Source organism: Lissotriton vulgaris, chromosome 1_1 (genome assembly GCF_964263255.1).
Source record: "Lissotriton vulgaris chromosome 1_1, aLisVul1.2, whole genome shotgun sequence".
In the NCBI taxonomy this organism is placed as follows: domain Eukaryota; kingdom Metazoa; phylum Chordata; class Amphibia; order Caudata; family Salamandridae; genus Lissotriton; species Lissotriton vulgaris.
The window spans coordinates 1,483,820,043-1,483,844,466 of NC_141685.1; the positions used below are offsets into that span (position 1 = coordinate 1,483,820,043).

Consider the following 24,424-nt stretch of genomic DNA (forward strand, 5'->3'; position numbering starts at 1 on the left):
AAGACCCAGATTTATAGAGTGATACACAGCTGGAATCGAACTAAAAGACCGAGGTAAGACGCGGTCTGGTTTAAGTATCAATATGTCTGCATTAACCAGGAGAACTTTAGTTGTGACAGTGTTGGTATTGTTTGTAGGTGGAGCATACATGTTCTCGTTTGGAGAGTACGTTTATTTTTGTTTCTCACTGTGTGAGGTGAGGTGGTGGAGACTGCACGCTTTTGTTAGACCTTTATTTTAACCAAAAGTACATTTTTGTATTGCCTGCTACTATCGGAATTTTGTAAATTCATTTATGTTATGTATACATTTAGTTTCAGGCACCTGAGGAAGAGTCCCTTGAGACTCGAAATGCATCGGGCTTCCTCAGCTGGCTACACTTTGGTTCTTCAGCATGTTACATTATTATGAAATGGAAAACTGTCTATACATTGTATGAAACTAATTGAAATATGTACTGAAGTGTCTTTTGATGACTATAATCAAAATCAAGAATACATTTTGTTTGATAAGCAGAACATAAGTTTTATGTTTAACATTATACAGTTTAAATCTGTGAAAAATATAACTGAGAAGTTTAAATTGTTGTGAATAGCTCACTCAGAGCAATAGTGCGCAGAGGTGAGTGGCTAGTCCACTCAAGTTAGGAAGTACCCAGGAACACCATGAAGGCTGTATGCAGAGTGGAAACAGCCATGTGACCAATGGAAGTCAATGGAGAAGTTGCAGTTTTGCAGAAAGTGGACCCTTCCCAGAGGACCCTGAAAATTCTCTTGGAGGATGGAAGGTTGGAGAGCCACCCCACCATGGATGCCCCGGTAACTAGGTAACCTACACCAGGGAAGCCAGGTGCATCAGGTGAAGATACGTCGGAAACCTCAGTAGAAACAATGGAAGACTTAGAAGAAAATGCCTCTGGAGAAGTTCAAGAAGAAGTCTAAGGGAATCCAAGAGTGGATTCTGGAAGTGAAGAACCTTTCAAGCAGAGGCGACAGAGTCTATGCCACTCGGACCTGACCAGGAGGTACAAAGACATAATGGCCACCGATGGTTCTGAAGAGTCATGGTGACCTTGTTGCTGCAGCTGTGAGGACCAGACAACGCTGAGGACGACCAGGAGCCGTGCACGAGCTGTCGCACATTGGATTTCGGTAACTAGGTATTTGGTGTCCGGCGGCAGCACCAACAAGCCTTGGTAGCATCAACTGGTGTGGAGAACGAAGAAAGAGCAATGTTAGGACCAGCAAGGTCCAAGGGACTCACCAACAACAGGAGAGTCGGAGCACGCCCGAGCAAGCAGGGGAGCCCACATAAGCAGTAGAAGACCCTCAAGAGGACTCACAGGACAAAGGGCCAGGAGTCCCAAGAGGATCTTGAGCAGCTCACCAAGAATGAAGGCCCACGGTGCAGAGGATGCAGTGAGGACACTGACCTTGGAGGGAAGAGATGCTGGAGACTGGAGCTTTTTGTAGCCCGAAGATGTCTGGAGTACAGAGCCAACAAGACTTGGCAATGGAAAATCGACGCAGTGCAATTTTCCTCTTGATGATCTTTAGTGCAAACAATATGTTTCCGTCAGCTACTGGGTGTTCAAGGTTTTGTTTTGAAGTGTCCTGTTGTAATCTGATTTGCCTCCATTTAGATATTTTGGTCTCTATTCCTATATCTGTGCAGCCCTACCAATGGATTTAGGTGGAATTAGTACAAACAGATAACATTGAATTGCAGAACACTGGATTATTTGAATACTAGGTGGATTGTGGCAATGTGTGCTTGAATTTCTTTTTTTAATAACACATTTTATTGATTATTTTTTCCACATAAACGAAAGACCAACAATTCAGCGCCAGTAACCATGGAACAACATACTGGGCTGTGAGTATGAAACATATAATGGCCAATTAACATTTGCATTGTGCCAGGTGGAGGACCTCAAGTCAATACTACAGTTGCGTTTGACACCTCTCACTGCTGAGTACAGGGAAAAGAGGGAAAAGAAGAGGGGATATGTGGTCTGTTGTGGCCCAGAGGGTGGACAGCCTTCCAAGTATTCCCGGGGAGTGGTTAGTCAGGAATACCGACACTGTTCTTCCGGAGTAACCTTATGCTCTCGTACTTGTGGGGGGCACCATATGCCCGGTAAACCAGTTTCTGTAATGCTGCACAGTAGTCATACCCTTTTCCTCACTCATGCAGCAGTGGAGCAGATACGTCCGTCCAAAGTTGTGCCAGATATCGCTTGGCTATTAGGTATGCTGTGACTAGGAAGGTGCATGTGGAGCGGGTTTCGTCCAGATCGTCCAAGATCTCTAGCAACATAATCTTGGGATTCTTGGGATTCAGCTCTAGCCTGTGGAGAGTACCCAACCAGTCCTGTCATTGATTCCCGGCCAGTAGCCCCTTACCACCGGACATGCCTATAACAGATGTTGTAGAGAGCCCAGGGAGTGATGGCAGGGCAGGCACTCTGACCTGGGGGCATGGCCCAAGCGCTAGACCCTTTTGGGGATGAATAAAACAGAAGACATGTTTTTACTTGGATCAGAAACCAGCACATGGAGGTGGCTAGCTTGCGCTGGGCCATCTTCACCTTTGTCCATTCGTCATCGTTACAGTGCCCACATCTTCCTCACATCTGACCATAAGCGAAAGCAAAGGGTCTGGCGTGCTAGCTACCAGAGTCTTGTTTAGGTGCGAGATACTGCTCCTACCCAGTGCATCAGTAACCAGCTTGCAGGCGAGGGGATTGAATTCGAGTAGGGCAGCTAGTTGTGCCTTATGTTTGTCAAGGGCATGGCGTAGCTGGCGATATTTGTAAAACTGGGATGAGTGAGGGCGGAACTCCGCTGCAAGCTCCTGGCCACCCACCCATACAGTGTGGAAATGCTGATACAGGTGACAAAGACGGCCAGTCTCGCCAATTTAGAGAGCCAGGTCTTATCACAGAGTGTGTAGGGGGTCACCCCAGTGAAAGTACAAAACCATTTTGTGTGTTTAAGAGCCAGGTACCGGGGGAGGAGCTTCACGCGCGTCCAAGATGGCTGCATGAGCTCGGAGCTCCCGAGACCCCCGCCGCCACCGGGGATATCCTGCACATAATCCTGAACCGGTAAACCGGAATTCTTTGGCGTAGGGGAAGTGGCGTTGATCGCAGCGCTCCTCGGCCGAATCCGCCGCAGCATCGCCGCGCTACAGTGCCGGCAAGTTCGGGGCCTATGTCGAGAGGAAGCCTGGGTCTCAGGTTAGAGCCGACCCCGGCCGCAGTGGATCAACAGCGGGAACGGCGGCCGGGGATCGCCGGTCCGGCCCCATTTCAACCGCAAATCGAGATGTGGCTTCCCTCTCCCCTCCCCCACCCCGCTTACCGGCAGCCGGCGGGAGGAGGGGAGAATCCTGGCAGTGTTGCGGCTGCCGCTCTCACCAGCGGCGGCAATGTGAATTGGCGCACCCTGCAGTGAGAGGGGAAACAGACGGCCAGCCATGGTGTGGGACCCTTGGACTGGCGGGTTGGGCGTGGGACCCGGGCACTTCTGATTGTTGGCGCGGCCGTAATGACCTAACTGGCGAGCAGATAAACCCCCCCATGCTTTATTTGTTGGACTGATGCGGTGGTGGCGCATCAGAGCGGCCGGCGGAGCGGCTGGACCCTGCCACTCAGTGGGATCTTGATGGATTGAGCCAGGACTGGTGCAACAGGTTTGCCCTAAAACGTATAGCAGCCAGGGCTAAGGAGAGATTTTCAGTCCCCACAACGCTGATGGAAGCTGGGATGGCAGAGATTCATGAAGGAGAAGGGCGATGTTGGCGATGTTGGATGTTGGAAGTATCCAGCTTATAGCTGGATATATCCAGCTATATGAGAGATGGTCGGAATTGACTTACCCACCGAGAGGATGCCCGCGACTCAAGAGTTGACCTGGGGGGTGTGACCATCGTCTTTGTCCAGTCTATGCTGCTGCAGAGTGAGACGATTTGGTGTTGCGCAGTGAGATTGGGGCGGATTGAGGCACCGTCCCGGTGAGCCCGCACAACTGTGTACCGCTGGCGATTGCAATGGGAGAGGCGGATGCGGCGATCTACTTTGAGAGCTGACTGCCGTGCGGATGGGGTGTCGGAGAACCAGTGGATGGGCGAAAACTCGGACATTGATTTGGCTGGTCCTCCAGTCTTCTAGCTGCGATGCTGGCGGTGGATGTCAGCGATCGGTCTTGACGGAGGTTGTGAGTGCTGCCGGCAGTCTGCTTCACCATCTGCTGCCGCAGTAGCAAGTTTGGGGGACCGAGGGGCCAGACCTGCTCCCAGTATCACGATGGCGACCAAGCCTGAAGTGGAGAAGCAACACACCAAGACTAGGGGGGCCCGTTATATTCAAACCAACAAATTGGATCGCTATACGCAGCCCAGGGGCTCACCCACGGGGTCTGGTCGAACGCAGGATGGGAGTGCAGAGGCCTCCACTCCCGGGTCTGAGCTCACACTACACGACGTGATGGCAGCTATAGACGGAGTCAAAACATCGCTCGGACAGAAGATGGAGTCGCTAGACCATAAATTGGACACAGTGACCATAGAGGTCAATCTGATCCGGGCCGACCTCACCAAAACGAGTGAGAAAGTGAAGTCGTTAGATATCAAAACGGCGAGTCTGATGGACGACATGGCGCAGTTGCAGCAGGAGGTTCGGAACCTTAAGGCCTCAAGTGAAATGGTGGGCTGCCAGCTGGATGAGTTTGAAGGGAGGGCCCGGAGAAACAATGTACCTATCACAGGTGTCCCTGAGAAGGCTGAGGGTCAGGCCCCTGACCTGTTTGTAGAAGATATCATACTTAAACCTCTGAAACCCAAGGGGCTGGGAAACTTCTTTACTATAGAAGGGGCGCACAGGATACCGGGTGGAAGGCCGTGTCCAGGGGCCCCCCTCGACCAATGATTGCGAGGGTCCTCAACTTTAGAGATAGGGCCGCTATCCTGCAAGCCTCTAGGTCAGAGGGCCCTCTAAAGCACGAAAACTCAACCCTCAATTTCTTTCCAGACTTCACCCAGAGGGTTCACAAACAGCGACAAAGCTTCCTTGGAGTCAAGCAGCGGGTCAGAGACAAGGGATATAAGTATGACATGATGATCCCTGCTAAGTTGCGAGTCGAGGCTCAGGGAAAAGTCTGGTTTTTCGATAATCCCGAAATCGCTTCAGACTGGGTTGACGGCCTTCCTAAACAAGTGGAGCCTCAGAGACGCAGCGACGAGGATGGAGGAGGCACACAGGAACAGGAATGATGAGTACTACTGAAGACTATGGTGTGAGACCCGGCCCCCCGGGAGGGGGGGTGCGTATACGAGACATTTTTACACGCAAGCTTTCCTAGATAGAGACTTGATACCGGTGTTAATGGCCTGGGGGCGGGATAGGAAAAGGGGGCTCTGTACTCCTCCTTAGATCTATATTTAGATAGTTGATTAGTTAGAATATGGGGCGACAGGCACACTGCGAGTTGGGGATTGGCGAACGCCGTGAGCAGTGGTGCGGGGAGGGGGGTAGGGGGGAGGTGTGTTGTTGTATGTGTCATCGTTGATTGTGGTTTATTTTTGTTGCGTTATGGAGATTTTGTTTGTTATTTTTTTTTAGTCTCAGGTGATGAAAATGTAGCGATGTGCGTTTTGCATGAGCACGGTGACACAGAATAGCAGTGAGTCAAGGATGAAAGTGCTGAGTTGGAACGTAAACGGCCTGAGTGACAAGTTCAAGAGAGGGATGGTCAGTCAGCTCATTAGGCGACATTCCCCAGACGTGATACTATTGCAAGAGACACACTTGGTTGGCAACAGATGCTTAGGCCTTCATAAGGGAGGGTATAAGTTAGTGGTACATGCCGGATTCACAACTGGCTCCAGGGGTGTCGGGATCCTGATCAAGAATTCCTTCCCATTGTCAGTGCGAGCCACCTGGACTGATCAGAGGGGCAGATACGCAGGTGTTTCGGGGCGGGTTGGGGCCGGACGGTCACTCTTTTGTCTATGTGCCGCCCGGCCTCCAGACTGAGACCTACCAGGATTTGAGCACCGTCTTCCTCTCATTACCTCTTGGAGATCTAGTGTTGGGTGGTGATTTTAATTCCGTGTTGGATGGTGAGATGGATCGTAGCCCACCCTGTGGGCTTAGGCAGACGCAGACATGGTTGTTTGACTTTCTGGACGCTCTGGAGTTGGTGGACAGTTGGCGAGTACGTAATCCGACATCTTCGCACTACTCCCATGTCTCAGCGGCCCACGGCAGTCTGTCTAGACTGGACTATGTGCTGCTTCCGGCGGCGATGGTGCCTATGATCCATGAGGTGCGCTATCTCGGGAGGGGAATTTCTGACCACTCCCCGTTATGGCGAGTCTCACTCTGGAGCTCCCAACAGTCGGCAGAGTGGCTCCCATTAGTGCCTGGCAGTTAAAAGACCCTGCCATTAAGAGAGAGGTTCTCCGGATGTCAGATCGTTATTTTATGGAGAATAAGGGCTCGGTAGACTCCGCCCAGACCCTATGGGAAGCGTACAAGACTGTAGCAAGAGGTGAGGTCTTATCATTAGTGTCAGGGAAGAAGAAGAGAGGTCAGGCGGAAGTAGCTCAGAAAGAGGTGGAAGTCATGCATATGGAAGAAAAGAGGAGCCAGGGCACATACGCCGGCGGACCTCCATCTGCTGCGTCTCTGAGAGGAGGAATATAGAGCATTAGTGAGGAATAGAGCAGTGACCCATCACAACGCTGTTCAGAGCTGCATATACGAGCATGGTGATAAAGCCGGCAAACTGATTGCTTGGCTCGAGTATGGGGAGCGGGCGTCCAGGCTGGTACCGGAATTGGAAGGGCCAGAGTCGTGCATGATCATGGCCCCACAGGCAGTGGCGGACGAATTCTCTGAGTATTATCAAAAAGTCTATGTGGCCGACAGTGACTTCACGGAAGTGGAGAATAGTGAGATGATTAGGGATATAGTCATGCCTCGTCTGTCAGAGAAGGACAGGAGCTATCTTGATTCCGCACTGACGGATGACGAAGTTGCCCAAGCAATCAGGCAGATAAAATCGGGTAAAGCGACTGGCCCCCACGGGATACCTATCGAATTATATAAGTTAAAGGCGAATAAACTAGCCCCTCATATCGGCGCCATGTTGATGGAGAGTAGGGAGAGTGGCGAATTTCTCTATGATCAGCGTGTGGCCAACATAGTAGTTATTCATAAGGCGGGCAAGCCCGGACACAGTGCTCCTCCTATAGGCCCATATCGTTACTCAACGCAGAGCCCAAAATATTGGCAAAACTTTTGGCTACCAGACTGGTCAAGGTGATTACGTCTTTGGTTCACCCGGATCAATCCGGGTTTATGCCACGCCGCAATACGGCGTTAAATTTGCGCAGGTTGCATGGAGTCCTTGGGGGAGCCTCGAAAATCCATGAACAGACGGTGTTAGTCTCCCTAGACGCCACAATGGCCTTTGATAGAGTGGAGTGGCAGTATTTATTTGCAGTGTTGGCAAAGCTGGGCTTTGGAAGCAAATATATCAGTTGGGTGCGCTTGTTATATGCAAAACCCCTGGCCAGAGTGATTGTCAACAATTGCAAGCCTTGCGACTTCTCATGGGGGGAGGCACCAGACAGGGGTGCCCATTGTCTCCGCTTCTCTTCACACTTGCGGTGGAGCCGTTGGCTGCCTGGATTAGATGGGATAGGTCGATTCAGGGTTTGCGGTGGACTCCTGACTGGGAAGGTAAGATCTCGCTGTATGCTTAGGGCTTGCTGCTGTATCTCACTAGCCCCAGAGAGTCCTTACGGAACTTCCTGGATGTGCTGGCTATACTCTGGATTGGCCATTAACTGGGCCAAGTCGGTACTGTTTGTAGTGGTGGACGATCCACCTGCGATCCCACAGTCGTGTCCTGTTCGTGTTGAGACGATAGGATTTAAGTATTTGGGCATATACATCACGCTTGACCCAAAGCTGCGGTATGACAGTAATCTGGCTGCTCCGCTGAGTAGGTGTAGGAAAGATGTGGAGCGCTGGAAGACCCTTCCCCTCTCTTTGCTTGGAAGAGCCACTCTTTTCAAGATGATGGCGCTGCCCCGATTTCTGTATGCTTTACAAAATTCGATGGACCCGGTGCCGGACGCATATTTCAAAGAGATAGAAGCTCTCTAGAGGCAGCTCCTCTGGGATGGCAGGGCTCGCATTGCTATCAATAAATTAACCCTACTGTGGTATGATGGCGGAATTGGACTTCCAGATTTGCAGAGGTACTAATGGGCCTCGCAATTGGCCGCAGTGAATCACATTGTTTATGGACTTCCAGGAGACCCGGGCTATGCCATGGACCGGGTCAATTTAAAAAAAAAAAAAAAGAGCCAGGTACCAACATTAAATGGGAATGGGGTTGATGGGCAGTAGCAAGTGAGGGGGAAATCTACTGTATAGTAATGAGAGTAGTCCATAGGGACACAGCAGCTCCAGTGCCAACCTACGTGCTAGGTCATCTCTATCGGCCCAGAACCAATCGTTGACATTGACTAGCTGGGATGCCCAGTATTACAGCTTTACGTCTGCCCATCCCTGTCTTGCCTCGAATGGGGAGGATCTGCACTTCATAAAGGAGACTCTAGGGGCCTTGCCTCCTCACTAGAAACTGTAGATTTGGGCCTGTAGGTCTACAAAGAAGGTAGGTTGCAGCGGGTAAGGGTAATGTTGTAGTATGAACTAAAACCAGGAAGGGACACCATCTTGAAGAGGGCGCCCCTGCTCGTGATCAAGAAGGGCAGCTTCGACCACTCCTCTCCATGTCCCATTGCTTCTAGCCATTGGTGGGGCTATATTGAGGTCACAGTAGCTCCGTTCACTGAGGGCCACAGTCATGCCCAAATACTGGACGCTTTCTCCAGCTACTCTCAGCTGGGAACCTTGTCCCAAGTTTCATATCCCGCAGGGGGACCAGGACCAATTTCTCCCAGGCCCTGAGGCTTCGCCATAAATTGCAAGTATTTCATCAGCTGTGGGAGCGTCTAACTGGCCCACTGCAGGAAAAGGAGAATGTCATTAGCATATAGGGAGATGCAGTGCTCCGTTCCCTCCTGCCATGTAAAGCCGCCCAGTCTGGCATCTATATGTATGAGTTCCACCAAAGGCTCTACCACTATAGCACAAAAGTAGAGTGGAGAGGGGGAATCCCTGCCTTGTACCATGCTCGATAAGGTGTTTGCGTGATAGTGCTCCATTTACCCGAGCCCATAGATCAGAGCAGAGGAGGGACACCCAGTTCCTGAAATGGTGTCCAAATTACATCTTTTCCAGCACCGCTCGGAGGAAGAGCCAGTGTTCCAAGTTGAACAACTGTTCTGTACCTACCAGTAGCAGGGCAGCATCTTCCTGAAGTTCATTCAGATGAGCCAACACCAAATGGAGCTGCCATTGGCAGTGCCTCATGCTCTTCCTCGGCATGAAGCTATTTTGGTCTGGGTGGATGACTGATCGTATCACCATGGCCAGGCGCGCAGCCTTCGCAAAGGTCCCGCGGAGGGTCTTTCCTCTCATAGGCATCCTTGTAGAGCACCAGGAGGTAAGAGATCAATAAGGAGGACATTTTTTATAGAGCTCCAGTGGAAAACACTTCAGTCCTCAAGTCTTCCCTGAGGGCATGGATGAAATACCTTGCTGAATTTCCACCATGATGTGCAGTAGGTCATGGTCATTGTCGCTCTTCTCCACACTCAGCGTGCGGATGGACAAGTCTCGAATTATGGGGTTATCTAACTTCGGGGATCCTGGTTCCCCTAGGGTGTACAGAGCTCGAAAGTGGGAGACGAATTTGTCCAAGAGATCCACAGCTCTGTAACCAGACTGTATGTGCATGAGGCCACCATTAGCCAGTGGAGCAGCTTGCCTGACTTGTCCCCGACTCGTACACTTGGCCTTGCGAGTGGAGTCAGCTCGGAGCTGCTGATTCCAGCAGTTTTTGTCTGAGGGTCATGTGGGCCTGTGGCAGGTCGCACTGCGCTGCGGGCGATGAGGTGGTGGCAGCCATCCACTCCAGCTCCTTAATGTCACCTTCCAATTGTATTAGTTCTGCTTCTTTGTGCCCACCTATGAGTGTGAAGTCTTTCCCCCCGGAGGACTGCTTTGAATGCCTCCCATAACGTAGTGTGGGAGGAGACGTCTCTTTGTTCATTTCAAAGTAGTCGACTATCGAACCTCGGATGTTCTCTGCAAAGTCGCCATCCAAGAGCCACCACGCATTCAGTCTGCTTATGCTATGTTCACCCTTCCGGAACCTCCCAAAGGCCAATAGCACTGCGGAATGGTCTAAGTAATCTAAATGAGAGAAGGCGTCATGGGGAGAGGAGTAGAAGGTGTATTGCCGTTCAGTGTGGTGTTGCCATCTCTACACCCACCAGTTCCGGTGCACCAGTCTAGTCCATAAGGCATGTAGAGCGAGCCAGTTGTTGTGTCCCACCCACGGTCCATCAATGCATTGAAATCACCCTCCAGCTGCATAAATCCAGGCACGCCCACTATCAGGTGAGTGCAACTGCCTCTAACATGTCCGCTACCAATATAGGGGCTGCATAAACTCTGCCCAGTGTCCAGGGTTGTCCTTCCAGCATCCCGTGTATGACCACGAACCTCCAGAGGGAGTCGGTCTGTACCCTGTGCACCAATAGTGGAAATGTCTTTTGAAGGAGGATCGCCACTCCCCTGGAGCACCTCGTGTATCCGGAATGGTAGACCCTGGAGTAGCCATGTTGCCCCAGGAAGGAGCAGTTAGTTACTGTATTTCTTGGAACCGGAGTACCTCCGGGTGGTGCCACCTAGCGTATGCCAAGACCTTCCCCCATTTAATCATGTCATTTAGACTGTTCATGTTCCAGCTGATTGTAATGTGTTCCCCCAGCGGGCGGTTGTTATGGGTCTACCCAGTATGGCGGATGCAATGGTGCCTAAAAGAGATCGGAGAGGGGCTCACTAACGAGTGAATTTCTAGGTCAAACAAACAAGAAGGAATCAAAGCCAACTACCCAAATCGAACATACCAGGCTGAGAATCTGTCTCCTTCCCTCCCCCACCCTACACTTTACCCTGTGAAGCATCTGTTGCCCAACTGCACACAAAAATAAACAGTAGGTAGGGGGTAGGCTGCTAGTGGCCCACAGCCCAATTACCAGTAAGAGGGAAAATACACTCTCCACATGTAGACATGAAGAAAACTAAAACTTGGAATCGGGCGTACTTGCCTTTTGTTGGGAAACATCTAATCGAGGAGATTGGATGGGATACGTTTGACCCTCATTGTGGGGTATTCTCCCGAGTTGCTACACGTGATCGCAGTGACACGAAACAAGTGTCTAATACTTCACCTGATATTGGAAGACCTGATGAAGTTCCTTCATAGGAACAATATGCGTTGGCTGATGGCCATTTTAAAATATTTACACCAATAAAGAAAACTGATAGACTCATTCAGACAGTCTTGACTCCATTCCTAGTGCACCTTCCTTCTTCAAAGGAATTTGCTTTCCCTGGATTCCAGTGGAGCTCAACTGTGGCAGGCTCCGGAAGTGAATGCACAGGACTTTTAATATTTGCAGATAGGGATTGATTTGCTGAACCATAGGTCAGACACTGTTAGGAGTGTTTTTGTGTTTCTATGAAGAAAAGGGGAAAGGAAGAACCCCTGTCCAGTCTCAGCCATTCTGGCAGTGTCTGTTGTCTCCCTTGCAATCCGGGGAGCCAGCAGTCGAGGTTGATTGCAGGTGCTCGGATGGATTGGTGTAGCATCGGCAGACCTGTGCCGCTGTCAGTTTTTTCTGGGATATCGCAGCTGCTGCTGCTAGGAGGGGTTGGGTGCCTTGGCACTGGGAGCTGACAGGGGGCCCGACACCCCAGGCCAGAGGGCTGGGAGTTCCTCAATCTAGGATCACATGGTTGCAGGAGTGTCAAAGAACAAGTTGCAGTCTTTGTAGATAACTTTGAGGCGGGCCGGGAACAGCAACATATATTTGATTTGCACGTTTGATTTGCATGGCTCTATTTTTTTCCTTGACCGATTGGAATGTATGTCGCTGTTGCTGCACATTTAGGGTCACATTTAGAGTCCAGGAAAGCATGACCGTAGTGCTTCCATACTGTATGCCTCCAAGGACTCGGCCACTTGTAAAAAAAGGCATCTCGATCGACAAAGTTCAATAGCTTCACAATGAATTGGCCTCATGGGGCACCCCGTGGAGGTCTGGCCGCCAGGGACCTGTGAACTTGCTCCACCACAAAGCAGGCCGATAGGGCATCTTGGGGGGCCCACGGCTGGAGCCAGTTCGCTAGGAAGGTGGTGGGCCGAGGTCCCTTGTTGCCCTCTGGGACTCCTACTATGTGGAAGTTATTTCTTCAGGAGGCTGACCCTGCACTGGAGAGCAGCTGTAGTCTCTTGGTGGCTCTTCATCAAGTTTTCTATGACTGATAATCACCCCTCCATCCCAGAGGCTCGCTCCATTGTGTCGCGGATGTCATAATGCAGTAGGGACAGGCCCTAGCTAAGCTCCCCAATCTTGCTGTCCAGGAATTCCCTGGACTCCGGGATGGCCTGAAGAAAGGGCGCTGCAGAGTCACCAGGAGGCCAGCCTGTTGTACACCATCCTCTTCGCCCTCCTTCTCAGTGGTCAGGCAGGCACATTTATCTATTTTCCCCTGGGCCAGTGGTGCTATCTTCTCCTTCACCATTGTTAGGGAAGGGACAGTGGCCAACACGGGACCCGGCCTTGCCCCACTCTGACCAAAGTTCAATGTCTTCAGGAGGGGGTTTCAAGGAAAGGTGGAGGGTGTGCCCAGGCAGTGACAGCACTGGGCAGTCCAGCCCAACCGACCCTTTCACTCACCGGTTGCCATGCAGGTCACACTTGCTGTCTCGCCCTGGATGTGCAGGGCCACCTGGCCTCACGGCCACATCAAGACATCAGAACCCTCTGTGGGCCTCCAGGGGGCACTTCCACCCTATTCAGAGGAGCCAGTGGAACTTCTGGGCACTCTTGTGTGCCTCACAGTACTTGCCAAGGGTAGAGGTGGTCCAGCATCTCGTCAAACCTGCCACAACCTCTAGCAGCTCTCTTACTCCGGCACTGATTTCATGCTGGATCCCGTGGCCTGCTCCTACCTGCAGGATGTCTAGAGCTGACAGGGATCGGCTGGATCAGGAGCTGGAGCCGCAGGGAATACCTCTCCCAGTCTGCCCAGGCCGCACTTCCGCAGTCGGGGTCAGAAACAGTCACCAGTCCTCAGCCAGGGATCCGCAGGCGATTCTCAGGGCCCCCGCCAGCTTGCCTCCATCCTGCTGCCTCGACCTGGCTGCCGACCCCATCAGGTCTCAGTTGCCATGCTGCTCGTCTCATGGCGTGGGCTCTTTTGCCGGCTTCCAAGTATGTCATGCGGGGTTGGGGATGACAGATTCATGGCCGGGAGGGTCGAGGAGCCTATAGGGCTGTTTCAACCTCAAGCCAATGTCTGTGAGTGCCAGATTGTAACAAATGGGGCAGGGGGCCGTCGGGGAGGTCAGAATTTTGCAACTGCCTTCTTGGTCACCAGCCTCTCCCCTGTATGCCTGAGTTTCAGCTCCTCAAATTTATGAGCCCAAATTCTCTGGCATTATCCTTGATCTACCATTATTTTGTCATATGTGATTCATTGATTTACCAGGTAGTATAACTGAAATAGCAACATCGATATACTAACATGCAGATATAAGCTCTTATTAAAAAAAAGCTAAATGAGAAATCAAGTCTACGAAACAATCTGCACCACATTTGCATTCAAATGCCACTTCCACTGTCTTTCTTTGCTCCAAAGGGTTATTTTTATCTCAACAATTGTAATATAAGTTGTCTTCCAGTGACAAACTACAGTATTGAATATTTTATTTCTCATGAGCCACAGTCCTTGAAAACAAATGGTATGAAGGGAAATTGAAGCACAGCTTGGGTGCTACAGTTCATTAAAATATAAATAAATTTGGGGAAATTGGCTACTTAATTTCATATTTATTTATTTATCAAGTATTTCTGTTATCGCAGAGCAATTTCATAGGAAAGGAACGAACTACGGTAGGCAAAGGGAAGGGATTTCAGAGTCCAGTAATTGGGTGAGCAGAGTAACGAACGCCGCCAACCAAGATATCGGAAGCCTGAGTACTGTGCCTGAAGTTCATCAGTCATGTCTCCTGTCCCGAGTTGAGTTCTTAAATGCAAGTTGGAATAGTTTTCTTTGTTTTAGGCATTCCGCTGGGCAATGCACCACATGTGATTTAAGATCTCTGCATTTTCCATCAGTTCAAAGGATAAGAAGGCTTTGTGGATAAGATGCTGTGCATACAAGTTGTTTATGAAGGATTAGTTGGATTTTAGCAATTTTGGACTTGAACTTGAGAAGCTGTGAGCATTTGCAGGAGGCACTGTTTGGAGCACTCGTGTTGGATCTGACAGATTTCCTTTGTCTAAAAGGGAGCATGGTGTATGCCTGTGTATGCTTTTCGTAAAGTAAACCTTTTTGGCTGACTTTATCACTTTGTGATAGTCTCTGTGGTTTGTCCCATAGCCATTCCAGGTTTCATTCTGCATATCTGAGTTCAGCAAGTGCCCAACTTGAGTTTTCTGTGTTTTTTAAGTGGTTTTATGTCCATGGCAAAGGTTATGCTTAGTTAGTTTTATAAACCCAATTTTATTGATTATAGGTAGAGGCAAGGTAAAACAACTGCTTTGGTTACTTCGGGGAAGTGGAGCACCATCTATTAACCCAAGGATGTTTTATGCTCCCATGAGGGAGATCTCACAGTATTCTATTCAGAGATAGGAAACAAAGTCCAAAGCCTATTTTTATCAGACTAACCAATGCGTCAAAAGTTTTTTCAAAGTCTATGAGACTTAGAGCACTATTGTCCAGTAATGTTAAGGCCTGTACTAGCACAAGGTGCAGTCTGCAGATGCAGTGGTAGGTGCTGAGATGTGCAATGAAATCAGATTGCTCCTGTTCAACCAGAGAAGTGATCACCCGATGCTGACATGTAGCTAACATTTGTGCGTACATCCTAATCTCCAAATTAATGAGGGATATCAGAAGAGAGTTGTCTGGCGAAAGGCCAGGCTTCTGGATAACCACAATATTTGCTAAGTCTATGCCAGGTGGAAAGGGACCTGTGGTTACAGCCTCTTGATATAATCTCATGAGATGAGGGCAGAGGAATTATTTGAACTTTTTCAAATATGAGAAGCAGTCAACTATTGGACGGTTGAGTCCTAAACTTTTGTTATAGCACGTATATATCTGTTAAGATTGAGAGGACAGTTATGTAACATGAATTCATGTTTCTCTTTCATACATATGTAAAGTAGAGCAACATTTTAAAAATGGCATCAGGAGTTTGTTCAAAGTGATTAAAGTTTCTGCTGTTTAATAGCATCTTCCCCACTTAACATTTTCTCACAGTTTTTGTCTCCATTTTATGTATGCTTGTAGCATAATCCAGTAACCAATGTATTCTTATTTGCAGGGATTGGCAGCACTGGGTGCGAACAGCACCCTTAAAGAACTGATTGTATCCGAATGTCTGGGGATCACAGATATTGGGATTCAGGTAAGCATGTGAACATGTGCATGTTTCAAATACATATGTAAGTGGACAGAGGCGTTCTAAAGCATGGGCACAGTGGACAATTAGCCAGGCCTCCCTCCTTCCAAGAACCTCTTTGGGGAAATTCACTTTCCCTCTGCTACCTCTGTCTCTAAGCCCAATGGAAAAACAGATTTTGGGACCTCTGGCAAAGTGTAGTTCAACTGTTATTGTTCTACCACCATTTCTGAAAGTGCTTTTGGCATCAAGTTGACTTGAATTAGCAGAAAATGGGTAATACAATTCTGAGTTTTTCCCACCAGGAGTCCCCAAAATCTGTCTTGCCCAGGGCTCCAATAATACTTAAGACGACACTGTAAGTGGAATCAGAAAAATATGATTTCTGGGTCTTATAAAGTGTGTTTTTTCATTGTAACCACAGATCTTGCGTAAATAAATCTTTAAAATCCTAGTTGCAAAGTTTAAGCAGCTTTGTCACAACACTATTAATCTTCCTGCTCATGTTATATAGTTCACACTACACACACAATTAGGTAATTTAGTAAGATTTCTTTGCATTGCATTATGCTTGATGTGATTTCAGTGTACTTTTAAAATGTTGAACAAGGACGACTTGATTATTTCTAGTATTTCAGATTTATTAACAGATCTGTGCAAAGGGTTACTGTAAGGGTGGGCGATCTGCGGGCCGGAAAAGCAGGCGAGGAGGCCGTATGTAGTGTGCTATTCTGTAGGTTTATTTATACAAGGAGGCAGAATCAATGTCACAACAAAAAGGAAGGTAAGAAGGGTTCCGGGTTCGCAGTCCGCTCCGGGTCTTGGGTGTAGTCCTGGGTCTGGGATTCTCCGAAAGCTCCGGTGTAGGGGAGGTCCACGGAGGGCAGTAAGAGAAGAAACAAAGGACCGTTAGTCTTATCCTTGATCAGATGTTATATCGAACACCGTCACCCGGGTCGTGAGGGGGCGGGAAGAGAAAGGATATCGTGAGGAAAGGAGGGTGTAGGGAGGTCGGAACACAAGGGGGTTTATAGAAAGGGTGTCGGGAAGGGGTGTGTGGGAACGGGGACACGGGGTCACTTCAAACAGTGCAAGTGCTGTACAAATATGCTACAGTGTGGGGTACGTGATGCTAAAGAGAAGGGTGTATTTACAGGGCGTTACTAGGACTCCTATTGAGTAGGGGTAAGGAAGGCTTAAGACACTCACCCGGTCCGCCGTAACTCTCCAAGTGAGTTACGGCCGCTCTTCAGCCACCTCCTGTGGGCTCCACCACTCTTCGGTCCACACGTCTCCGTCACACGTCTTCTCTCCTTCTTCAGCTCCAGTCCGAATCTCCTGCCACAAAACTCCGACAGGGTGTTCTGCTCGGATCCCGCTTTTATCCTGTGCTGACTCTGCCGCTAAGGCGGGACTTCCGGGGTCGGAGGGATATACTTCCTCCGGGCTCTTGGTTCTGGTTGGTCCCTGGGGAAGAGAGAAGGGCGGAGCCTCGTGGGTTATGGCCGGATTGCCGAGCTCTGTCTTTGCCATAGGATATGGTGTGCGCTTTTGTAGTCCCGGTAGTGGAAGAGACCGAGGTAGGTGCGGGGTAGAACAGCCGTCCTGGGAGGCCCGCGGGGCCGCCACCTCACAGTTACTTATTTTCCATAAAGGAGGCTGGCTGTTTATTTGTTAATAGTGCAAACAGATCACTGAGGACATTTCTTTCTGGCAAGGGAATTTCCCTCTTGCAAATTAAGTATCTCTATGTTAATTTGCTTGAGAAATTTGTACCAGAGTGGATGCTTCTCCAAGTGCACTAGTAACGTATCTCAGGGATGTCATTGGACACTTAGGATGTACAAACTGTGTTCGAAATTAATCCCTGGTCAACACCATCTATTGCATATTTATTTACCCAAGTGATATCAGTCAAAAAGAATGTTTATTTAGACCATTGGTCCTTATTCATACAAAAACATATCAATCTTCCATAAAAACGAGCTAAAGGTATAAACTATGTAAAATAGGCATAAAATTCCGAACAATACCAGCTTCCTTAAGGATTAGGTTTTTCTGAACTCAATACATTTCATCATAAAATATAGTGATTCAAGTGCTCCAACTCTATACGCCCTTAAAAACTTTTTTAGCTTCGAGCATAAACCTCCCAAATGCACATGCTATGTCCAAATAGTGAATTTCGGGTAACAGGTCTACTGCCTGTGCACGGTTTTTGATACCATAGTTTAAAAGGATTGGACGTAAAAACAATTTTTGTGCAATGAGGACTTTTAAACAGTCTAATAATATGTGCAAAATATCGCATTTGGTGCCTAGGTTGCAAGTACACTTCTCTTCGGAGTCCTTCATAGCCCTTTTAATCCCATCATTGGCACAGCATGGGTTAATTCCGATTCGTACCCTTAATTGTTCATTTCTAAGTCAACAATTAGGTAGTATATCTGTTGGGTATTCTGCCATGAACTAATCATAAAACACACAGATCTTTCCCCCTCCAAATTCTGTCAATCATGGTCTCATGATATTTCTTTCCCTAATGTCCTAAATTCCCTTTTACCTATATCCTATTGTAAATTATGTGAGCACAACTTAACTCTCAATTCCCTGCATGCCATAGCTACCATTCCCCTGACCCCCTTTGCCCACATCAGTTCACTCAGCAGTATCTCATTTTTGCACCATTGTGATATTTTTTGCTCCTCCCCATGCCACTGGTGTTGCTAGAATCTTATTAATGCCATTACCTCCCATAATACCATTCCTTTTTCTTTTCTTATCACCTGGAGCATAGAGGACCTGGGTAGGACGATGCGTTTTTTACACATTTTCCCTCTTCTGCGTTCCCCTCCTTTTACCACATACATATAGCTGTTCAGAACCATATTGAAACTTAGGAGGTATTATGGCCGTATAAGCTTTCAAAACAGGTTTATCTGACATCTCCAACCATCCAGTGCCCAGAATATAGGAGAGACTGAATTTTATAGTCTTGAAAAAGATGGCAGAGTATCGATAATAAGCCATCGAAACGCGTCGACGCCATACATACACAATTGTGAGAAAAAAACTACCCTGGAGTCCAGAAAATAACGGGCCTAGGCTTAGTTGGTGACAATCATTAGAGTCTCAGATGTGTAATTTCCAATGACAAATTGTTTGTGTCTCGTGAATGTCTCTCCTCCGTTGTGATTTTCTCCCTTTTATAAATTTAGTGCAAATAATTTGTATTGCTCTTTTTAACCATTGTAGTGTTCGTTATTATGCGTATGAAGGATTAAATTTTTATGTAACACTGTGATATTGGTTTGTGATTTTTAACCTAATTGTGTACAAGAGTTGTAAAAAATTATTTTTTTAAATAAATGGTCTAATTTATACAAGTGTGTGGACAAGATTGTAATGTATACATTGTGTGCATAGAAATACTTTTGGATAAATACGAAAGTATAAGTGTGTGAGCCAAGGGATAAACCTTTATTTACTTATCTGACATCTCTCCGTAGTTTTTATTCAATGTTTTCAGGCCACTAACTGAAGTTAGTGATCGAATTCTCAGTGCATCCAGATGGGTATTCCATTTTAGAGATTTCTCAAACCACATTCCTAGATATTTATACTCATTCAGTATTTCCAGCTTCAATGAACCAATGTACCAACTACACTTTCTCCTCTTTTTGACAAAGCTCAAGACCATGTTTTTTTTCAAATTTACTATAATTTTTTGTGGTTGCAATATTCACTGAACACCTTCAGCTTCTTTTGCAGATATATCTCTGTTTGGCCGAGGATTACCAAGTCATCTGCATAAATTAAGCAGACAATATGTTTCACATCTATTTTAGGACTGGCACCCCGTGACATGCTCAGAATAGTCGGCAGGTCTGCAGTGAACAAGGAGAAAAGCAAAGGGGCCAAAACGTACTCCTGCCTTAGCCCATTTCCGATTGATATCTTCTGTGACAAGGTCCCCTGTGTTTTCAGGATGACCTGAGCCCAATTATGGCTATGCAGTCTTTGTATTATGGCCAGGAGACCCAAGGGATGTCCAAACTATCTAACATCTCCAACAACCGGTCTCGGTCTACTAGGTCGAAGGCTGCCCAGAAGTCAACGAAGCAGCAGAACAAATTACCCCCCCTATTTCACAGACTTCCATGCAAAAGACCAGAGAGAGAAGCAATTGTCGATTGTGGAGTGGCCCTCCCTAAAGGCCCCTGTTCAGGAGGCCCGATCTGGTTTACTTTGGGCCATTCCTTAAGTTTTTCCAAAATAATTTTCCCAAAGACCTTTTCTCTCACATCTAAAAGGTTAATTAGCCTATAGTTTTTTGGTATCTTTATATCTCCCCGTTTATGGATGGTCTGATTATTACTCCTCTCCAGTTTTCAGGCATCTTCCCTGGATCAAGGCTGCCATTAAACATTTTGGAAAGGAATTCTGCCCACCAGTCTGGTCTGGTTTTATAATCACTGCCGGGAGGTTATCTGGTCTGGATGCTCGAGTTAGTGTTAGATTTGTTATAATTCGTCTAACGTTACATACCGCGAGGAGGGGCCTAATAACCTTCTCTACCTCTGTCAAAGTATATCTCTCTGACTTACTTGATGAACCTCTTCCGTATATAGTTCTCCAAGATATCTCTCCCAGGCATCTTCACAATTCAAAGTCCCCTGTATCTTACCAGATCCATCTTGGAATAAGTTCCAAAACTTTTTTACATCTTTGGTTTCTATTGCTTCCAATAGACTTCACCAGCACCTCTCTTTATATATTCTTTTTTGATTCCTAATAACCTTTTTGTATGTTTTCTTTAGTTTTAGTTGGCAGTTAAACGTATCTAGTTTCAGACTTCTTTCCCTCTTTCTTATATTCGATATTAATTATCTACATTCCTCGTTAAACCAGTTCTTATCTTTACTCTGGCTTCTCTTCTTCCTATGTTCTCTCAGACTACTCCCTTTTAAATGAACCCTTTGCCATTGGACCACTTGGGTAATTCAATTTTCAAACCATCCTAGGTTATCAGTATTGGGAATGCCATCTAGTGTTTGGCCTTGCTGGAAGCCCACCAGTTTTCCCATATACTCCTCTGTCAAGCGAGTGGTGAGCCGCCTGGGATAATACAATTGCACAGGGTGGAATGTATCTCTTGATTTCTTATTACCTCCTAATATCTCATGCTTAAGGGAGAGGTGGCAACTTCCCTCAGCTCTCATCACCTCAAAGTCTCTGAAAAAATGCTAAATTCCAGGCATGGATAAAGATGTAGTCTATGGGACATAGTTGATCGCCTATTGTTGTAATGCTACCTATTTATTTATATCTTTCAAGATCCTTTAGTGACATAGTTTAAGTTCTAGAATATAGTCACTCTGGCTCTGAATTAGATTCTTGGAAGGAGGTTGAGAAGAGCCTGCTGTCAATTGGGTGGCAGCGTAAGCCAATAAAAAAAGGTACACTTTGATATTGAAGGTGCTATGCGTGTCAGCGCTGTAACAACAAAACAGAACACGCCTTCCTATTGAAAGTGCTGTGCGCGTCAGCGTTGTATAAATAAACACGACACGCTTTACTATTGAAGATGCTGTGCGTGTCAGGGTTGTAGAAATAAACAGGACACACTTTGCTATTGAAGATGCTGTGCGTGTCAGCGCTGTAGCAATAAATAAGATATGTAGCAACACACAGAACACACCTTCTTATTGAAAGTGCTGTGCGCGTCAGCGTTGTAGAAATAAACAGGACACGCTTTACTATTGAAGATGCTGTGCGTGTCAGGGTTGTAGAAATAAACAGGACACACTTTGCTATTGAAGATGCTGTGCATGTCAGCGCTGTAGCAATAAATAAGATATGTAGCAACACACAGAACACGCCTTCCTATTGAAAGTGCTGTGCGCGTCAGCGTTGTAGAAATAAACACGACACGCTTTACTATTGAAGATGCTGTGCGTGTCAGGGTTGTAGAAATAAACAGGACACACTTTGCTATTGAAGATGCTGTGCATGTCAGCACTGTAGCAATAAATAAGATATGTAGCAACACACAGAACACACCTTCTTATTGAAAGAGCTGTGCGCGTCAGCGTTGTAGAAATAAACAGGACACACTTTGCTATTGAAGATGCTGTGCGTGTCAGCGTTGTAGAAATAAACAGGACACACTTTGCTATTGAAGATGCTGTGCGTGTCAGCGTTGTAGAAATAAACAGGACACACTTTGCTATTGAAGATGCTGTGCGTGTCAGCGCTGTAGCAATAAATAAGATATGTAGCAACACACAGAACACACCTTCTTATTGAAAGAGCTGTGCGCGTCAGCGTTGTAGAAATAAACAGGACACTTTGCTATTGAAGATGCTGTGCGTGTCAGCGTTGTAGAAATAAACAGGACACACTTTGCTATTGAAGATGCTGTGCGTGTCAGCACTGTAGCAATAAATAAGATATGTAGCAACACACAGAACACACCTTCTTATTGAAAGTGCTGTGCGCGTCAGCGTTGTAGAAATAAACAGGACACACTTTACTATTGAAGATGCTGTGCGTGTCAGCGTTGTAGAAATAAACAGGACACACTTTGCTATTGAAGATGCTGTGCGTGTCAGCGCTGTAGCAATAAATAAGATATGTAGCAAAAAACAGAACACGCCTTCTTATTGAAAGTGCTGTGCGCGTCAGCGTTGTAGAAATAAACAGGACACGCTTTACTATTGAAGATGCTGTGCGTGTCAGGGTTGTAGAAATAAACAGGACACACTTTGCTATTGAAGATGCTGTGCATGTCAGCGCTGTAGCAATAAATAAGATATGTAGCAACACACAGAACACGCCTTCCTATTGAAAGTGCTGTGCGCGTCAGCGTTGTAGAAATAAACAGGACACGCTTTACTATTGAAGATGCTGTGCGTGCCAGCGTTGTAGAAATAAACAGGACACACTTTGCTATTGAAGATGCTGTGCGTGTCAGCACTGTAGCAATAAATAAGATATGTAGCAACACACAGAACACACCTTCTTATTGAAAGTGCTGTGCGCGTCAGCGTTGTAGAAATAAACAGGACACACTTTACTATTGAAGATGCTGTGCGTGTCAGCGTTGTAGAAATAAACAGGACACACTTTACTATTGAAGATGCTGTGCGTGTCAGCGTTGTAGAAATAAACAGGACACACTTTGCTATTGAAGATGCTGTGCGTGTCAGCGCTGTAGCAATAAATAAGATATGTAGCAAAAAACAGAACACGCCTTCTTATTGAAAGTGCTGTGCGCGTCAGCGTTGTAGAAATAAACAGGACACGCTTTACTATTGAAGATGCTGTGCGTGTCAGCGTTGTAGAAATAAACAGGACACACTTTGCTATTGAAGATGCTGTGCGTGCCAGCGTTGTAGAAATAAACAGGACACACTTTGCTATTGAAGATGCTGTGCGTGTCAGCGTTGTAGAAATAAACAGGACACACTTTGCTATTGAAGATGCTGTGCGTGTCAGCGTTGTAGAAATAAACAGGACACACTTTGCTATTGAAGATGCTGTGCGTGTCAGCGTTGTAGAAATAAACAGGACACACTTTGCTATTGAAGATGCTGTGCGTGTCAGCACTGTAGCAATAAATAAGATATGTAGCAAAAAACAGAACACACCTTCTTATTGAAAGAGCTGTGCGCGTCAGCGTTGTAGAAATAAACAGGACACACTTTGCTATTGAAGATGCTGTGCGTGTCAGCGTTGTAGAAATAAACAGGACACACTTTGCTATTGAAGATGCTGTGCGTGCCAGCGTTGTAGAAATAAACAGGACACACTTTGCTATTGAAGATGCTGTGCGTGTCAGCGTTGTAGAAATAAACAGGACACACTTTGCTATTGAAGATGCTGTGCGTGTCAGCGTTGTAGAAATAAACAGGACACACTTTGCTATTGAAGATGCTGTGCGTGTCAGCGTTGTAGAAATAAACAGGACACACTTTGCTATTGAAGATGCTGTGCGTGTCAGCGTTGTAGAAATAAACAGGACACACTTTGCTATTGAAGATGCTGTGCTAAACAGGACACACTTTGCTATTGAAGATGCTGTGCGTGTCAGCGTTGTAGAAATAAACAGGACACACTTTGCTATTGAAGATGCTGTGCGTGTCAGCACTGTAGCAATAAATAAGATATGTAGCAACACACAGAACACACCTTCTTATTGAAAGAGCTGTGCGCGTCAGCGTTGTAGAAATAAACAGGACACACTTTGCTATTGAAGATGCTGTGCGTGTCAGCGTTGTAGAAATAAACAGGACACACTTTGCTATTGAAGATGCTGTGCGTGTCAGCACTGTAGCAATAAATAAGATATGTAGCAACACACAGAACACACCTTCTTATTGAAAGTGCTGTGCGCGTCAGCGTTGTAGAAATAAACAGGACACACTTTACTATTGAAGATGCTGTGCGTGTCAGCGTTGTAGAAATAAACAGGACACACTTTGCTATTGAAGATGCTGTGCGTGTCAGCGCTGTAGCAATAAATAAGATATGTAGCAAAAAACAGAACACGCCTTCTTATTGAAAGTGCTGTGCGCGTCAGCGTTGTAGAAATAAACAGGACACGCTTTACTATTGAAGATGCTGTGCGTGTCAGGGTTGTAGAAATAAACAGGACACACTTTGCTATTGAAGATGCTGTGCATGTCAGCGCTGTAGCAATAAATAAGATATGTAGCAACACACAGAACACGCCTTCCTATTGAAAGTGCTGTGCGCGTCAGCGTTGTAGAAATAAACAGGACACGCTT

At 47.0% G+C, this 24,424-nt stretch overlaps 1 protein-coding gene across 1 annotated transcript in view; it reads left to right on the forward strand.

The window, feature by feature from the left end:
- The window catches only part of FBXL13 (F-box and leucine rich repeat protein 13), a 1,406,730-nt gene that overhangs the window by 1,144,168 nt on the left and 238,138 nt on the right, over positions 1–24,424 (forward strand). The window contains exon 18 of the mRNA XM_086967348.1: positions 15,555–15,638. Coding sequence (XP_086823474.1) covers positions 15,555–15,638 — 84 coding nt within the window. The remainder of the gene's footprint in view (positions 1–15,554; positions 15,639–24,424) is intronic.